At 44.4% G+C, this 18482-nt stretch overlaps 1 protein-coding gene across 5 annotated transcripts in view; it reads right to left on the bottom strand.

Annotated features, from left to right (window-relative positions):
• Positions 1-415: 415 nt before the first annotated feature.
• The window catches only part of BDNF (brain derived neurotrophic factor), a 59993-nt gene continuing 41926 nt past the window's right edge, over positions 416-18482 (bottom strand). For 3 of the 5 annotated variants that reach the window (XM_084522308.1, XM_084522309.1, XM_084522312.1), the window contains one exon: positions 416-1524. In XM_084522308.1, the coding sequence (XP_084378434.1) occupies positions 763-1524 (762 nt within the window). In that variant the 3' untranslated portion in view covers positions 416-762. Of the gene's footprint in view, positions 1525-10875; positions 10897-17088; positions 17121-18482 lie in introns of those variants that run through there. The other 2 variants (XM_084522310.1, XM_084522311.1) reach the window with 2 other exon arrangements.

Below are 18482 nucleotides of genomic sequence, written 5' to 3'. Positions count from 1 at the left end.
AGCATGTTGTCAGACAGTTAAATAAGTGCTGTCTTTAAGCCTGAAGTTCAACAATGTGAAGTGGAACATCACCATTCTTTTTCAGTTGCCTTTTTTTATTTTTTTTTGTCAGTAGTTGGATTGCTATCGCAAACACCTCACAACATACAAAAAACAAATTGGTCTTTAATCCAGGATAAGGTAATGATTTTTTATCTTTTTTTTTCCTCTATCTGATGGGAGCTCAAAAGTAAGAGAAACAGTAGAACTATGACAACAGCACCTTGACATTGTTTTAATTCCAACGCTATCAGAAGTTAAAAGCAGTAAACAGATATAATACTAACAAGAATAAAGATACTTACTGTCTAAAATGTAAACGGAATGTTTTGGTTCATTTTTTTTCTGAAAGAGGACAGTATCATCAATTCACAATTGAAGCAGCATGCAATTTTATTTTTTATTTTTTTTTTAAAACTTTTTATACTTTCAATTCTTGGCAACGGCGACAAACCACAATGTTATCGAGGAATGTAATGCAGACTTTTTAGTTTGCTTTTTTTTTTTTTGTTGTTTTTTTTTTAAGTTGTGCGCAAATGACTTTTGTTCCCTTTCAGGTCATGGATATGTTCAATAAATAGGTTGTGGAACCACTGTACTGTATAAACTTCAGTTATACATGCAGTCCATAAAATTATTTTTTTTTACTGAATAATTTACCCTGTTATGTATATATACAAATAGATAATTTTGTCTCAATATAATCTATACAACACAAATCCACTATCTTCCCCTTTTAATGGTTAATGTACATACACACGAAGTGTCTATTCTTATAAACCGCCAGCCAACTCTCTTCTTGTTATCCATGGTGAGAGCTCTCACGTAAGACTGGGTAGTTCGGCACTGGGAGTTCCAGTGCCTCTTGTCTATGCCCCTGCAGCCCTCCTTTGTGTACCCTTTGGGGTTGCATTTGGTCTCATAGAAGTATTGCTTCAGTTGGCCTTTGGGTACTGGGACTTTTTCAAGGACTGTGACAGTCGCACCAGACATGTCCACTGCAGTCTTTTTCTCTGCCGCCGTCACCCACTCGCTCGTACTGTCACACACGCTCAGTTCCCCACGGCGAGCTGGGTCGGAGTGACGCCGGACTCTCATGGACATGTTTGCAGCATCCAAGTAGTTTTTGTACTCCTCGAGCAGGAAGAGCAGCGGGGGTTCCAAAGGCACTTGACTGCTCAGCATGACCCGGGATGTGTACAAGTCTGCATCCTTGTTTTCCTCGCTGGGCTGGATGTCCTGATCTTCATCTAGCAGCTCCTCTATCACATGTTCAAAAGTGTCCGCCAGCGATGTCAGTCCTCTTGAACCTGCATTGGGCCCGTTTAGGCTCTCAAGAGTCCCGTGGGTCCGAAGACCTGGGTAAGCCAAGCTGCCTTGTCCTCTTACACTAGCTTCTTTCATCGGGGCAGCTTTCATGCAACTGAAGTATGAGATAACCATAGTAAGGAAAAGGATGGTCATCACTCTTCTCACTTGGTGGAACTGTTAAGGACAAGAACAAAAAAAAAATAAAGTATTTAACTTACAAAGAACCAAGTAAGAAAGATTCATCTGGGTTGTCATGAGACATTATGCATTTTCTGCAGAGATCTGCTGCATATGCAACTCATTATCAGTGATAAAGCATAGTCTTGTACCAAGGTGTTTCTTTGATTTAGATTTTCAGATAAATCACATGCCAAAACTTGGGCAACATTTGTTACGGTGAGTCAGATCTTATGTGCCAATGTCCTTCTGTGGTAAGCATTAGATTAGATACTATATGGACCTTTTATTTGTTGACTGATTGCACCTATTTCAAATAACAACAGAAGCAGAACTGCTATTTAGCAATGCAACATTTGAGCAGTAAAAGGCAGCTTCATGAGTGTCAAAGGTATGACTTCCATTTAAAGAACAAATGCAAATATTTGATTTTAAAGATCTCTCCATGCCAAAAATAGTTAAATTCACAAGAAACTGAACACGACCAGGATAAATTGCATTTGTATTTTATATACAATCTTCAAAACACAGGAAAATCTGTACACCTCTGGGGTCTCAGCAGGTCAATTCCTCATCTAAAAGTAGAAGGTATGTATGCACAAATATAGAACAAGAAAATGGTGCAGGACAGCATGCTTGCAACTGTACTAAATTTGAGCTGGAAAGATTGCTCACATCATGTGAATGCCATGGAAAGGGCTTACTGGATTACAGAGCTGATAAGGAGCTATACTGAAACAACAGCACCAGAACCACAGTACCGTATTTTCCCAGAGCCACTCACCACCTATTCTCAAGCAGGCAAAGTTTCTATTTAAACCCATGGCTACATACAAAAAAACAAAAACACACAACACAACCAACCAGGAGCATAACCAGGCAGCAGCCCTGATTGCCCTATTTAACACAGCAGCTCTTCTTTATTTCCCCCATTCCACTCCCAGTTCTGGAGCATGTTATGGGCTGTGTCTTGATGCTTATAGGTACACTTGACTTGAGCACAGAGGGACAGCACCATGAGTGAGTGCTGGTAAGAAAACTTTTCACCAGCCTGAGCAAACTCCTTCGTACCAACACTCCAAACAGTTTGGGCTTGTATGACTGCTCCTTCCCCAATGCTTCACTGAGTGTCTAGCGATCATACATTCCTCAGGGTAGAGATTGTTTCCCCCTGAAGTATGGAGTACATCCTTAAGGTACTATTAAAACAGGAACATCCCAAACCCTGCTGTGACAGACAGCTATGCTTTCTGTCTGATCCCAAGTGCTACTACAACATCTATCATGCCCAGTTGTTATTTCTCCTCCTTCCGATCCCGGCTCTCATCTGTCCTGCTTGCTAGAAAGCAATGGCATTGTTCACATTTTTGAAGCAGCAGCTAATGCTTGTTTCAAAGCTTTTGAAGTTCATTTGGAAGTACCTCATACTTGGCAGCACTCATTGGAGTAAAAGCTATTTCTGTTTGCCAACAGGGTGCTATGTAAAAAGCCTTACTTCATCTCCTGCAAATATGCTGTGGGAAACTAGTACTCTTAGGACTCCAACGTGGAAAGGCAATCTATCATAAACCATACAAAAAAATGAAATATGTACTAGAGAGGCAGTGGCCAAAATGTACATCTCTAAGTCTACTTAATGAAGTATTGGGGAGCGCGTGAAGTGTTTGGTTTTGTGTCTGTGCCCCTCCCCTCCCCACCACTGAACACGACTGCAGCTAAGAGTCATCTCCACCCCAGTCCAACTCCACTTTCTTCCCTCCATCTCTTCCTGTTTAAGTGTTATTGTGGCATAGATTTATTAAGATTAAACAAACCTGACATCTGTGACTCACAGGAACACAGTGTTTGCTCTAACTGTGCAGAACATTAATATTTAGCAGATTTTTCATCCTAGGATTTTAAAAAACATTTTAGAGAGCAATATCAGATTTCTTCCTTGAAGGGAAGAAACACACTAGACATGATTTACACACAAGGAAGAAGGCTATCAGTCTTCCTTTATCAAACACAGAGAGACAAGACAGAGGGAGAAGGGGTGGTTCCCCTAGCATACCAGGACAGAGCCAGTGGAACATCATATGCTCCCTCTTCAGGAATTCTTTCATATCTTTCATATAAAAGAAAAAAAAAAAGACAAAAACCAAACCCCATATCACGTGTTGTGACCACCAAAGCAAAGAACACAAAACAGATCTTCTGGCTCCTAATCCAATTCCCATTATTTTTGTTAGAGTAGTGCCCAAAGGTCCCAGCCAATATCTGGACTCCAGAGGCAGGATCCCGTCTGAGCACATAGTGCCCTAGAGAGCCCTCCAACACAGAAGAGGTAGGGCACAACACACAGGGTACTAAGGCAAGCACAGAACTAAGGGAAGTCTGCGCACATCAGTTAAGTTCATTCTTGGAAGGCCGAGTATTTGCTATATTTACTATAATTTAGTAGGTGAGCAAAAGATGCAATGATTTCTGGCACAAGCCACATCCCTCACAATTACCTTTGGGCTGTTAGTGTAGCAATAAACTTGATGGGATCCAAAGTGACTAGAATAGAGGCTGTGAAACTTCATTTGCATGGACAGCTTTCTTACAAGGAAGAAAAACGGAAAGCAGAGAGATGTAGAGCTTACCATGGCCTCGACATACCCTCAGCAACCTCCAACAACTGCTGGTTGGTTACCAGATCTAACACTACTCTACATCCGACATTCAACTAATCCTTCCTTATTCAGTGTTTCCTTCTACTTCTGAGGGAAAACGCTGTCAAGCTCAATCAATTTGTGTCCCATTCAATGATATCTGACTGTCACTATTTGGGGTAGTAAGAAAACATACAGCTAGGCTTTGAAAACCCACAACTTTAAGACAGCCACTACTCACAAGTGAACGTGGCCCCCTAATAGCCACCCCTTTCCCTCCCATTTCTATCAGTAAAATATTACGTCAAATTAAGTTTTGGCAGTACAGACACATGGAGTATCGCTATCAAGTGAACATAGAAAAACTTCTACTTGCTCATAAGAGAGTCCTTGACTATTCTGAACAGTGTAAGCAGGCTGTGAAAAAAAATTATTCTAACATGGTCCTATACAGTCAGTTTTGGGCAGCAACAAAATGATACCGAGCTAACAGGATGAAGTCATCTGTGAACACCTAGGAAGCCTCTTTGTTTTAGAGGTCATAACTTTTAGTAGTAGTTGCTCTAAGTCTACTAGCGCACTAGCAGAGTAAGACATCCTCCCTTTGTGGTTGGAAACAGTCTTTCAGCTGCTTTTGAACTGCCTCACGAGTGCATGGTTCACCTCCCACTTAGCAAGGCAGGACTAGTACCACCATGCGGCTCCAAAAAAGGCACTGGAAACAAACTGGATGGCAGTTGCCCGTCCTTTTCTTTCTGCTTCCCAGCTGTCAAACCTTTATTATACAGTAAATATTACAGATGCCGGCTGTCCTGTTACACCGAGTACCTCGTACGCCCTGCACACCAACAGATTGCATTCACCCTTCCAGTTTCGAGGCAGTCACCAAGTCACCCCATGTGGAAGTGGAAGAGAGGCTGGAACACGGGACAAAGCTGCATTTGCCTATTTCCCCAGTCTGAGTAAGGTACTGCCCCTTGCCATCCCGGGCACATCTGCTACTGCAAGGCCCTGTCTGGAGATGCCTCAGCCCTGCTGGGTACTCCCATGGCAGATGCTGCCCAGGTAGACTAAACTTCTTCCCCCAGAGGCTCATCAGCACTCTGAAACAGCGTATTTTTACCTGAAGCAACCCAACTGGCAACAACCACACCAATACCATCAAATGCCAGCCAAGCCAGAACAGCTGTGGCCACTTTTTGGCCACACTCAGGTAGGAAAAAAAAACACAACCCAATCACTGATGATGCGGCCTCACTTTGTAGTCCTATCATGCATCCATCCTCTCCCCTCCCAGCTGTAGGAGGTTCAGATCCCTACACCCCACAACCCAGGAATGATGAGTGAAGGCTGCAGCTCTTTTTCACTCCTCCCACCCAGCTACGTCAGTGGATCAGACTCCTCTAGGAGAGGACATCTTACTTCTATTGTTGTTGAATACAACTATTACCTTGCAAAAAGTAGGTATATGCTATTTAAAATAACATGTATGCCAGCCCTCTTGAGACCAAGCTTTAAAAGGCTTCCTCGGGTCACACAAGATGTCTCTGTCAGAAGTGACATTTGAGACAAGTTTCCTGAATGCCATCCTTTCTCATGGCTGCAAGAGCATTCTTCCTTCTGTAATGCAGCACAGTGAAGCCAAAGCAATGAAAACAGGTCACCCACCATGGACCAGATCTCAGGAAGACATGACCTAGTTTGTACTTCAATGAAGTCCATACAATTACAGCTAGAATAAGGGCACTTAATTGTGGCAGTCGTCTCCACTAATGGGAAGGAGGCTCATTAAATGAAGGTCATGTCAATTATCTACAGCTAGTTTACATATGCAGTCAATTACCTATCTGTACTATTTACTTCTGTATTTGCATTCAATGAGAATTCACTAGTTAATTTTTATTTCATTAGTTTTACTTATTTTAAGCAGAAATCTAACTGCTTAACAGGTTGTATTTCCAGCAGAGAGACCTGAGGAACAGCTGTGAACATGAACTTGCTTTTCTGCATCCTGATATGTGCTATGAAAGTTGAAATAACTTTCAGTAGTGAATAGATTCAGAATGCTTTAATCTCCAGAAAGGAATGTGCAGTGGAAGATAAAATTAGCAGCAAGACGACATTCATTTTCTGCCTTGCCATTTTCTAAGACCTTTATACAAAAGTTCAATTTACTAAATACTACTGAATGGCACAGGCATGAGTTCCTCTCTACGCATCATTACTGGAGTGTGTGAACAGATACCAAAATGGGATGCATGTCAGCACATGATTTGCAAAGACTAAGTGTACTGAGAACAAACAGCATTAACCTTTAACACATGCATAACTGGATGTCTGACGCACTATGGTTATCCTTACGGCTATTTATGCAAACTATATAATTATTTTTTATTACAGAAAATATAGCCCCCCCCATCTCCCATCTATACATACACAGGCACACCCACACCCAATTTGTATTCTTGTAAGTTGGTGCTTCATGTCAGGAAGAAAAAAAAACATTTCATTTTTATTCCCTCATGTTGGTTTACCCTGAGGGAATAAAATCTACTTAGCCATAATGCCAGAGATGGCAAAGACTAAGTCAACACCATTTTGAAGACTAAGACAAATTACAAGCAAATTTAAAGTAGTTTGTAAACTACAACTTTTAACATAAGAAATTGTCTTTGATCTCATGCTACTGAACACTGCCCACAGTACAGCCTCCGAGAACACAACATCTCCAGCAGTGCCTCCATTGGCTCTAGAGAGCATCTGTTTAAAGTACTACAAGGAGTTTATGGGGTCCCTGAGGTTTATTGGACTCTTCCCTCAAGATATTAAAAAAAATCACAACTTCTTCCCATCAAACAGAGGTGGGAAAGAACCCAAAGAAAATCAATGCCAAAACATTAACGCCCCAACATTACACCCTGATCTTTCACTGCCTTATGCATCAGAGTTTCCTACAGATTTTCTTCATACCTTTCTGGATGCCCAAACAGCCATGCAAAGGACTCGCATGCTTCAGAGCTCTAAGAAAGAATTCAGACGCTCTATTGCGTAGACTAGACAGTCTCATCATTACAAGCATGCTTATACTTCAATTGGCCAAGTACGGCACTACAAGGAGTTCCCAGCAGGATTTCTGTCGGACAGATCTAAGACCCATTCTGCCCATACCAGGAAACAAGCAGGATGGGTTTTGGCAGCGTGCACAAGTAGAGAAAGAGCAGGCCAAGCTCACAGATGGTATCAGAGGTTTTGGAGAGACAACACCCATAGAAGAGAACAGATGTGCACTATTTTTATATTTTTACAATGGGAATCGATTGTTGAGCGAGGGACACACATGCTGCTTTTCCAGCTGTTTGTGCAGCATCCCATGCAAGGGGCACTCAAACCACACAGGAGTTTTATGGAGGACTACTGTAAACAAACTCAACTACTGTAAACTCAACTCCAAAAGGGCACACGTGCATGCCACTGTGCTTATCAAAACATTCACTTAACCGTAACTTTTTTTCTTTTTGCCAAACCCTCATGTTGAAATCAAGGTATATGGGGAAGTCCCCTTCAGATAGAAGATGCTACCAGCAGGCCTACTTCTGTTATTCATCAGGAGCAGAATGGGTAAGATATGCGATACTTGTATTGCCATGCCAGAAATACTGGACAGTAGAGATACGACTTCCAAGTTTAAGACCTCAGAATTAGTTAATTCCGGCTTCTGAATGGATTTCAGGCTTCGAAAGCTGCATCAAGCTGGTTTGGTGTATGTGTCACAACAGATTCATGCCACTACTGCGTTCATTCAGAAGGACAATTATGAATTCAGTGAAAGCAGAGTTCACCTATAGAACTGGTTATCTAAGGAGAAACACACCAAGCAACAAAACAAAAAGCCAACCACAAAGCCGCTCCATGGAATAATTACTCCATGCCAAGATAGTGTCTGGTTCCTCCATGACAGCCGGTAATTACAGTTCTCCGAAATCATTCGCTTCAATAGCCACTAGAGCTTTATTTAATTCAACCTGCGTGTGGAAGAACATTAGGGCAGAGTCTCAGACCTTAGAGCAGCATCTGTGGTTTGTCTTCCATTTCACCACTGCTCTTTGGTATGAAACACTGCGCTGAAGTGTCACGGGACCAAGCTATTCTGCCAAGCACACACATGAAGCTCCCGCTGAAGTCAAGGATAATTGGCATTCGAGAGCGGGAACAGAACAGAGCATGTTGCATGCAAACTAGCGTGAGTTGGATCCTTTGTACTGTGACATGTGTCCAGCAGCCCGCGAACAACCCAGAAGCTGCTGTACCAGTTAAACTTGGATCTTACGAGTGCCCGGGAACTATTGAACAGCATGTAAAACATCCCACGCACCCATCAGCTCTGCTGCGAGTGGCAAGTTTCCTAGGACCTATAGAACATTAAGCACTCACCAGGAACGTAAGCCAAGCTTAGACAAGGAAAACCAATGGTTAAAAAGCGTAAGCATCGGATGGAGCAGTTACCCATGGTTTGGGCAGGCAGTGCTTTCTCTGAGCAAGGGAGAAGAGCAAGGGCTGTGCCCATTTGCTGCAAGATACTTACCTTCGCTGAGACCCTGACTGTGTGTGGCATTGCTGTTAGAGAATACCTTGCTTTTAGCCATAGTCAGTCCTTGAAATGAAGCAGATCAGTATGTTGTGATGTGCATGAACCAGAAACTGGAAATGCCTGTTGTCAGAGTCCTGACAGGTATTAACAATATGCCTGCATTTGCCAGGAGTGTTATCAGTCATCTTTTGGCTGCCCGCCCTCCTGTGCAGACTTCTCAACACATGCTGAGTCCCGTTGTTAACACAGCACCTGCACAGAAATACCCTGCGTACATGGACAGGGCATGAGAGCTTCTGCTGAGGTACCAGAGGAGCACCTTCTGGAGTCCAAAGTTACACAGGGACAACCAGACCAGGAACAGATTTTATTTTAAGTTCACAAAGCCACCTCAAGCTACATAAATGGAATAATGAAGAGTTTTAACTTACTGAGGACATCAATGCCATTGGATGGGTTAAGCAGTCTAACCCATCTCACTATGCAGCCAGCCCTGCACGTGTCCTGCTGTGACAACTGCTTTATCTTTGGAGATAACATTGTTGCTGCAAAGTTATGTAAATATATTAGCATAACTACTGAAAACACTTTGGAAAGACATGATGTCTTCACCACTGACATTTTACTAGGACAAAGCAGCATACCACAGATTTCCAAGCATTACAGTTGTTAGCCCTTCCCCCTCCACCACGTGGTTTCATGTTGAAAAAACCTCTGCAATCACTACACCTGGTTTTCGGTCCCTAACACAATTTTAAAAACCTGGGGGCCTGCTTCAACTGGATTCAGAGGGATCCAAGTTCCACAGACAGCACTGTTTCCACAGTCATGTGTTATAACTGGCACACAAGTATCTGAGACCACCCAGAGGAGCTTTCCTCCTCCAGCCTTCCTTGGGCAAGCCTCACCGGCTCAGCAGCAGTTGCCCAGCCAGTTAGGACCCACAGACCTTCAGTAGTCACCCTGCTAAAGGTACAAACATGTAGTGGAACGTAAGGAAAAAGAAAAGTCCTTCCCCCCCCACCCCGCAAGACTGCATTTTTTTTTTTTTTTTTTTTTTAAATCAACCTTATGCCTTCTCCCAGCTGTATAATCGTCTAATCTCTTGCCAGGAGGAATATTACACGGATTTCTGTCAACATGACGCACTGACATGGGTTGTCCCATCCCATCCCCCCAATTAAAAATGAAACGTACCTGGCTGATGACTTCTCATATAGTCATTAGATGCAAAGATAGTTTCCTGTCATGCTGCCATCTATTTCCATGAGAACTGTTAGGGCTCATTGAAGTAGTACATTCCAGTGGACCTGACCGTGGTGTCCAGAGTCACTGCCTAGCATCAATCCATAGTGCTCTCCACAGATTTGTACCAGCTGTGGTACAAAGGTGGCGCAGCATTTATGTGGTCATAAAAATCAGATGGGGCCAACACTATAGCTAATAGCTCTATCAGAACAACTTGTGACTGGTTTGAGTAACACAGCTTGCTCACACTCAGGATTCCTCTGGGACACATGCATATTTGGTAATAATTACACTTTCAAGAGGAAGAAAAATAAGTTTCCTAGGTGTGCAGACTAGCTCCTCCCTTCCCCCACCGACATAAGCACACAAATAGTCCAGACATGCCTATAAACAAAAGTATGCAAAATCCAGGCCAACACAATCCAACCTCCCTCCACACCGCTTTTGGGTGTTTTGTTTCATGCACATACACCCCTAACAGAACAAAGTGGCTTTACTGCCAGTGTACAGTCCTCGCTGTAAGAGCCCTTAAGCTCCAAAGGGTAGGTTCATAGATGGGATTTCAGTAATTAGACATTCCTCTATAAAAACTTCAATACCTGTCCCTTCACATAAGCAGATGCTACTGCCCTGCAGGGAAGGAGAGCCTCTCCTCAAATAGCTAGGAGTTGGGGGAGGAAAGAGAGAAACGTGAAATGACTCTGCAGGAAACAGCTAGTTGTTCTCCCTCTCCTAAACCTCTGCACAACTCAATAGATGACCTCAAAATTGCTATCCTAACCAAAATCAACGCTGCCTTATCAGAGATGATCAACAATTCTGGAGAGGTTGAAAAACCTCACAGATATTGCAAGAGAAGACAGACCTGGTACTTACAGTGCTGAGCCTCCACTTCTACTTTTCTTAAGGAACAGACCATCAAAGCTTCCAGAGTGCTTTGCAAGCACTGCATCTCACCATGCTTTGGTGAAGAGGAACCATCCCAGAAATGGTCTTTTCCTACTAAGCATAAAGAGGCCTGAACAAGTTCCCCTGGGTTGCATGGCAAGCCACTGCTGAACTGGAGAAGATGGGAGCCCCCGCTCCCTTGCTCCAGCCACTACCACAAGCTACCTTAACCACATGCATCATTCAAATATTTTGCCACTCTATGGCAACTTACATGTCTAACCCAGAAAGAGGCTGGGCAGCTGATTAAAACCTTAGGGGTATTACTTGAAATACATATGCTAGCTCAATTCCATCTGTGTTGTTAATTAGTTCCTGACTGTAGGTTAAATGTAGGGCATGTTGTCACGAGCCTAAGGTGGGGTGGCAGGACCTCCTGCTATCACCATATGGCTTTTTGTTTCTTCCTTCATTCTTCAGCTTTTAGCCTCATGCTTCTAATTTGTGGGCTCAACCATTATATAACAAACAAGAAGAGGAGGCAAATAGTGCTAATGCAGAAACATTCTTCACCATTAAAACCTCTAGGAGGCTTCAACTGAAAAGCAGCACAACTTCCTCTCTCATCCAGGGGCTGCTTCTAGCCAGAACAAATTTGCTATGAAATTCAGGAAATACCTATTCCCATGAAAAACTACTGCTGCACAAGTAGGTATTTACCAGCTCTATAAACGCAAAACAGGCCGCTTGCCAGGAACCAAAGGTCAGCCTTAACTTGCATAAAATGGAGATGAGCAAAGCTGTGCCTGCTCATAATAAAGATGCTTGGCCTGCACAGGGAATGAAGCAGGTCCCATCCCAATCAAAACAATCAAAGGGAGAAAAAAGAAAACCCAATTTCAGTATACCAGCAGTGTTATGCCCACAAATGCTTTTTTTTTTTTGTTAGAAATATAAATGGCTCCAGACAGTCCTAGTCAAAACCACACGTCACGTTTGGCAGTATGCCTGAACATGACAAGGTATGCAGAACATCGGCAGCTCCCCCTCAGTGGTTTTATAGTGACTACGACTTGAATGCTAACAGGTCTGGTGGTGCCTCGCAACTGAGAATTTGCTCCAGAGTGTTTGATTTAGAGGAGACATGGAAGGTATTTATTGCATTTCCTAGCTGTCACTGCATAGCTGTCCTTTCATTAGCCAAAGGCAGGTGAAATGATTTGTTTCTTCTAAGCACAAGATTTTTAAATTTTCAGTTACAGGAGTCAGAACAAGAAAAAAAAATATCCAATACCTGTGTTGAACAATATTGATTAAGAACAGATATGACTTGATGTTTGAGGATTATGGAATTCACAATGTCCCACCTCCACTCAGACCTGGAGGCAGTCAACCTCTGGAGGCATTGACCTCTAAGTAATTCCTTGTTAAATCTTAGTTTTTGCCACCCGATCCTTTTTTTTTTTTTTAATGCAGGTATGTGGAATTGTCTGACTTATCCTTTTAAAATATCCTCGCTCATCATTAGCATTACTGCTACTTTCACAATTAAAATTGCAGAAAAAGTTTGCACTAGGGGCAGCAGAAATTACTCATTAATACAAAATAAAGAGAACAGGACTTGAAATGAGTCTTCCAATCTTTGTTCTTGGCTTTGAATTCAGATGTCAATCATTAACCTTTAAGGGGAAAGCTCATTTTTGAGCTTGAGGCCAAGTATTACATAACATTTGTATTTCTGTGATTAGCTGCAAAGAAGCACCTGCCTGTCCTTTCTGTGCACCATTTCACTGGCAGCAACCTGCATACACCATACCAGTACCCTGCTGTTGTAGTGAGATGTTAAACATCCTTCTTTGCCTCCCATTAAATAAAATGGACCTTTCTTCACCAATGCAGAACATTAGATGCCAAAAAATGATGACATTGACATAAACCGTTATGTTTATATCTGGGAAAGCAAGAATTGAGTACTTGGGATGTATTTATTTCTAGTTTTGGGTCAACCCATTGTAAAGATAAAGGGCAGTCACGATGTTCAGCAGCAAACTTACTCCACCACAGTTTCCTGGCACGGGTTCTGGTTAAGGCACCCTTGCCAGCTTGAACTTGTTACTGGCTTTGCTTCCCCTTGGACTCACGCTGGTTTGCAGTAGAAATTTCTATCAAACAACATATTTCTCTTGGCATTTACAGCTCAAACTGGATCATCAACTCAAAAGGAATGTATATACCAAGTGAAGATCCCAGTCTTAATGCAGACAGCCAGCAGGCACAATTATGTGGAAATACCACAAAACAAGTCCCGTCGCTCATCCCGACAGTGTCCATACACCTCTGCAGCGCGGTGACAGCTGTGACGACAGGGAGGTTGGTTTACTTGCTAATCCAGCCCTTGAATAAAGTTTAGATTTTGCTTCTTTTCATTTCAGTATATCAAGTACTGAACACTTCCAGAGAGCCATGCCCAGCATAAAGAAAGGTAAACTAAACCATATGGATACTAAACTTTGCACCAAGCTTAGAAAGTAAATGGCATAACAGACTAAGGAATCCGGAGATCATAACCTCTAATTCCTTGATCTAGACAAAACTGCATTTCTCCAGGAGCTGTTATGTTTAAAGAAAGCTGTGTTTTGATCACACTAGATAAGGTATAACATGTGCTAGGGATACTACAGGATTCAAAAAAAAATAATATATAAAAGGACTTGAGTCCTGTTCTTATTGTTACAGAATTAAGCTTTAACTGCAGCAACATGCTTCAGGTCTTTTGCATGCCAAGTTATTAAAGAGCATACAACGGCACTCTGCTGAATTTCTCCTACTTTGATCTTTTGCCAGTACCTTCCTGCTATGGTACACGTATATAAGGGACTACAAACCGAACTGTAGCCCAGTGCCTGTAGTGGAGAGGCAGAGGCTGGATGCCGAGCCACGGGTAGTTTTTCCAGTGTTTGGTATGAAGGCTCTCTCCTCATACAGCCTCGTATAAACAGCCTGCAGTTGCCTCCTGACTTGAATGGCAAATGGTCATGTGCTGCAGCTCCTCCATTTCCCATAGTAAAACTCATTTCCCTCAGAAAACAGACATTAAGCCCTTATCCTGATATACCTGACACTGGCAGATTTAAAGTATTTTAAAACATTACCAAAACTATCACCTGGGAAGACAGTCAGTACATACCATCAACCAAGGGCTTGCATTTTTAGGAATCTACGAGCTCGAAGTCCTCAGCTCCCACTGACGTTTGGTTGTGGTGGATGTCTTACTTCATGGGGCGTTCTGGCAGCCCTAAGCCAGCAGTTGTTATGAAGAGCCCCCAAAATATATTGTGTCCGCAAGAGTTGAGCCGAAATAACAGCAGATGAGATTATGAGTTTGGTGAATGAAAAAGGCACATTGATTCTCCTTGTAAGCAGTTCCTGGCAAATTAAATAAGGAACAATGCTGCTTATTCTGCTCTCCCAAATGCAGAGCCTCCTATTGCCAAAAACTGGTGTACAAAACATACAAATATAAAGTTGTGAGCTCAAAACAAAACAAGCCTATAACCTAAGCAGAGTAGATATAAAAAAACATTCCACATTGTTAGGTTTGGAGTAGCAACAAATATCCACATATCTAGTTTCACCTCAATATTTAATTTTGAAACTGGGAAAATGCCGGGTCTGCCAAAACAAAGCTAATTGCTGCAGAGTCAATGTATGAAGAAAATCAGTTTTTCTTTCCCAGCAAACATCTACTGCAGGCTGCCCACTCCTAGACCTTGATGAGGGAGCAGGGGAAATGAGAACTGCCACGAGCCAGCACAGACCCTTAAGGAACCAGTTCTACATCGCACCTTTTCAGTGAGAGCTTTGGACACTACCAAGTCTCACTGGCACCCACAGCAATTTGATTTGCACAAACTTCTTCAGGTGTATTGCGAAGTTCAGTCAGCAAATGATTTACACAAAGTGATCCTCCTTGTTTACCTATCTAAGCCACCTAAGGAAGACTGCGTATAAAGACTCGTTACCTGCATCGTCCAACAGGATTCGCAGGCACCACCCTTGTCCCAGGGCTCAGCACAGCGCTCATGCACACGCTCAAGTGGCTTTTGGCAAGGAGGACCAACTGGGATTTGCAGCCCCACTCATCTTCACCGTCCAGGCACAGCCGGAGAGCCGGCCATAGCGGCGTGTTTGTGCCATGCAGCTCTAGGTGGCGGTAGCTGCTCAGATTTCGAGATACCAGGAGATGCTTATCTCAAATTTAGCAACCAGTATTCCTCCCAGCCTCCAAGAACTGCCTTTCCTAATTTGAAGTGTGACCCCCTCCCCCATTTCTTCATAATTTATAGTAGTCTGAAGCTGAGTCACAAGGATTTCTGCATTTTCCTAACCAAGTACACAAGAAAAGAAATGAACTGCCAAAGTATTGAGGTAATTTATAGCGTAAAGCATCGAGAGCTTCTAGCCGATCAAAGGACTCGGAGAAACAAACATAAGAACAATCATGCCTTCTGTTCTGTACAAATGCCACGGCCAGAAATAACTGTCCTAATTAACTGGTTTCAAACTGACTTCTCTGAAAAATACAATATTCTTATCGAGAGGAGTATACAACTGCTACAGCCTTATGGCAGCTGTCACCGGGGCATGAGAATTCACTAGATGAAGTTTCCTTCTGCTTTCTCTAGTTGTCCACGGTACTTGTCTTCAAACAGCTGTATCCAGTTGTGGGACCTAAATTACGCTGTAATGGGCTGTTCTGCTATCACCAGTATCAGTGTTACTAAAGGATTACCATCATCTCAAATCAGTACCATCTCAGCCAGTCCTCCGCTCACAATTTTTAAGTGGTAGGAATTGGCTGAGATGGGGTTGGTTTTTTCTTTTGTTGCCAAGACCTGCCCATCACATAAAATCTACAGCATCTTCAATACCACAGACCATCCCAATGAGATGTTCATAGCTACGGTTGTGTGCAGCAGCTGAGTTCCACCTGTCTATTGTCAACTGATAATTAGGTCCTGAATACTGAAGAGGAGAAAACATGACTCCAACCCTACAGATCATCTACGCTCTCTCTGTGACTATTTGACCTGCTTAGCTTGGAAAGCTCATGAAAAGCGTTCCTTATTTGATGGCTTGGAGCCTGTAATTGTAAGCAACATCAACAACTTAAGATTATGTCAGAGCATGTAGCCCATAATATAATGGCTACCCTACTAATACACTCTTGAATCTCCAGAGTTAAAGCATTTAATTTTTCTGCTATTGTATATTATAGTGCCTCCAAATCAAGTACCACAAGTATTTATTTTAATAACATGAGAGTTTAAGGCACTGTAACAAGAGTTGCCAGCATTTGTTGATCTAGCAAGATCTGTTATTTTTGCATTACAAGAGCACTGAGGAGTCCTTGCAGGGACCAGGACCGCACGCGCACAGAAGACAGGTGAGACGATCCCTGTCCCAAAGGGCATGCAGTCAGCACTAATGCTGACTGATGTGCACCAGCACAGGAAACAATGGGCTTTGTGAGCTGGCAGCAGGCACAGCCTACCAGCCCCATCCCTGCCTGTCCTTCAGGCAGCTCGCTCAGGCCACATTGGTGCCACCTGCCAGCAGAGTACAGCAGGGAACAAAGGCGCGGTCACACAGAGCGCCTTCCCACCTGGAGCTGAAGGCAGCAGGTTATTGAGTTACCACGTCACTTCAGCAATACACAAAAATAGCTGAGCGTCAGTGCTTTTCAAAGCTTCCTTTTCAAGGGTGTTCACAGCTAAGTATTACCAAGAATGCCAGTGTATGAACTGACCTAAGTGATTGAGAGCTTCCTAATTCAGCAGCAATTTAGCTATTTAGGAGGAACCAAGTGCTCACAACAGATGCTTGCGAACAGGTCAAGACAAGTTGGTAATTAACCTATTCAAAGCACATATCCTCTTCTAGTGGAGCCTCCACCAATTCACACAATGCCTAACATGCGATTTCTAGTGCAAGCACAAGACACATTCAGAGAACAACATCTCAGCCTTTCACACGAGCCAGGAAGGCAGATACAGGAAATACTTTTGGTTTTTAGTAGGACCACACTTGCTCTGCAGCTCACTCAGCAGAGCTAATTGTTTCTTTCATTGATGCCGGCTCATGCAGGGAAATGACGAGATGGTCTCCTACTCATGAGCTTCTCGTGACCTGCTTTCATACCTGCACCCTGGCAGAGAACTACTGCAGAGCTGAAGGTGCAGCTTGCCATGTTTTCCTGGGGGTAGTAATGGGGCAACAGGTACCTCAGCAGGCTTTTAACTGCAGCTGCTCTCAGTTAGCATTGTCATTGCACACAGACCTTTAAAGCAAAAGCAGTGATCCTCCTCTTCCACTGTATTCTTTCACATTTTAATTAATCTTTGAGATCCTTTACATCTGTGCACTGTTTCATAGTACTCCAGCATACTGTAGTACTACAGCGTGCTTTTAAAAGAACACTGCTTGAAACTAAACTTTTTCAGCTTAGCCTCCAAGACAAAAGTCCCTTCCCGTTCTCCTTTGCTATCTCCCTTGTTACATCTGGATTTTTCAAATAAAGTGATCCCTTGATCCTTCTGACCCGATTCACCCTGATTTCACAGCCATACAGCTACAGGATCCTACTCCGCAGCTCTGGAAAGCAGAGCACACTGGCAATTTGAACAGAAGGCATGCTACTTACAAATGGGTTTTCCCAGCTGAGGTTCAATGAGGCTGAACATTAAGTGGTAGTACTACAGCAGAAAATTGTTGTGAGTTACGGAGCCCTGCGGAAAGGCTCCCCTCGTACCTCTTCTCAGCAAGCAAACAGATGAAACCGCTCCCAGCTCCAAGCTGTTTTGTACTCCCAACACAGCCGATGCCTTGCCCCGACACCGAGGTGATGGGTCAGTGGGCACAGCCCTACATGCACACAGCCTACAGGGATGGGTTTCTGGACCCGTACCCCTGGGGGACCCACCGGGGCAGCACAGGCAGGGTCACGCTTGGCCCCCAGCGGGGCCAAGGCTGCTCGGGGCGCTGCCGCAGCCCGCAGGGTGCCCCGGCAGGTCCCACCCGGTACTGATCGAGCCGGGAATTACCGATGGCACAGCCACCGGCCCGATAAAGCGCACTGCCGGGATGCGTCCCCCGCGCCCATTAGGTGCGCGTTACCAGAAACATCAATAAGTAACGACATCGATCCCGCGGCGGCGGCAGCAGCCGCGGGGCGCACGGTCACCACCGGCTGCTACGGGGAAGGCGCCCGCGCCGCGGCACCGCCGCCACCGCCCGGCCCCCGCCGCCCTCCCGGAGCCCGCGCCCGGCCGCCCCGCGGGGGCTCGACCCCATCGCGGGGGGTTCCCCGCGCCCGGCCCCGCTGCGCGCCCACCGCCAGGGGGCGCCGCGCGCCGCCCAGCGCCCGCCCAACGACCGCGCCCGCGCAGCGCCCGCGCCCCCGGCCCTGCCCCGCGCCGCCGCCGCCGCCGTCGGGGCGCTGCCCGCCGCGCTCGGCCCCGCCGGGACGGGACGGGACGGGGCCGGGCTGGGCGCCGCACGGCGGCGGGGGGCCGGCAGGTGCCGAACAAAGGGGC

Source organism: Aythya ferina (genome assembly GCF_964211825.1).
Source record: "Aythya ferina genome assembly, chromosome: 5".
In the NCBI taxonomy this organism is placed as follows: domain Eukaryota; kingdom Metazoa; phylum Chordata; class Aves; order Anseriformes; family Anatidae; genus Aythya; species Aythya ferina.
This window is presented reverse-complemented; position numbering and strand designations above follow the sequence as displayed.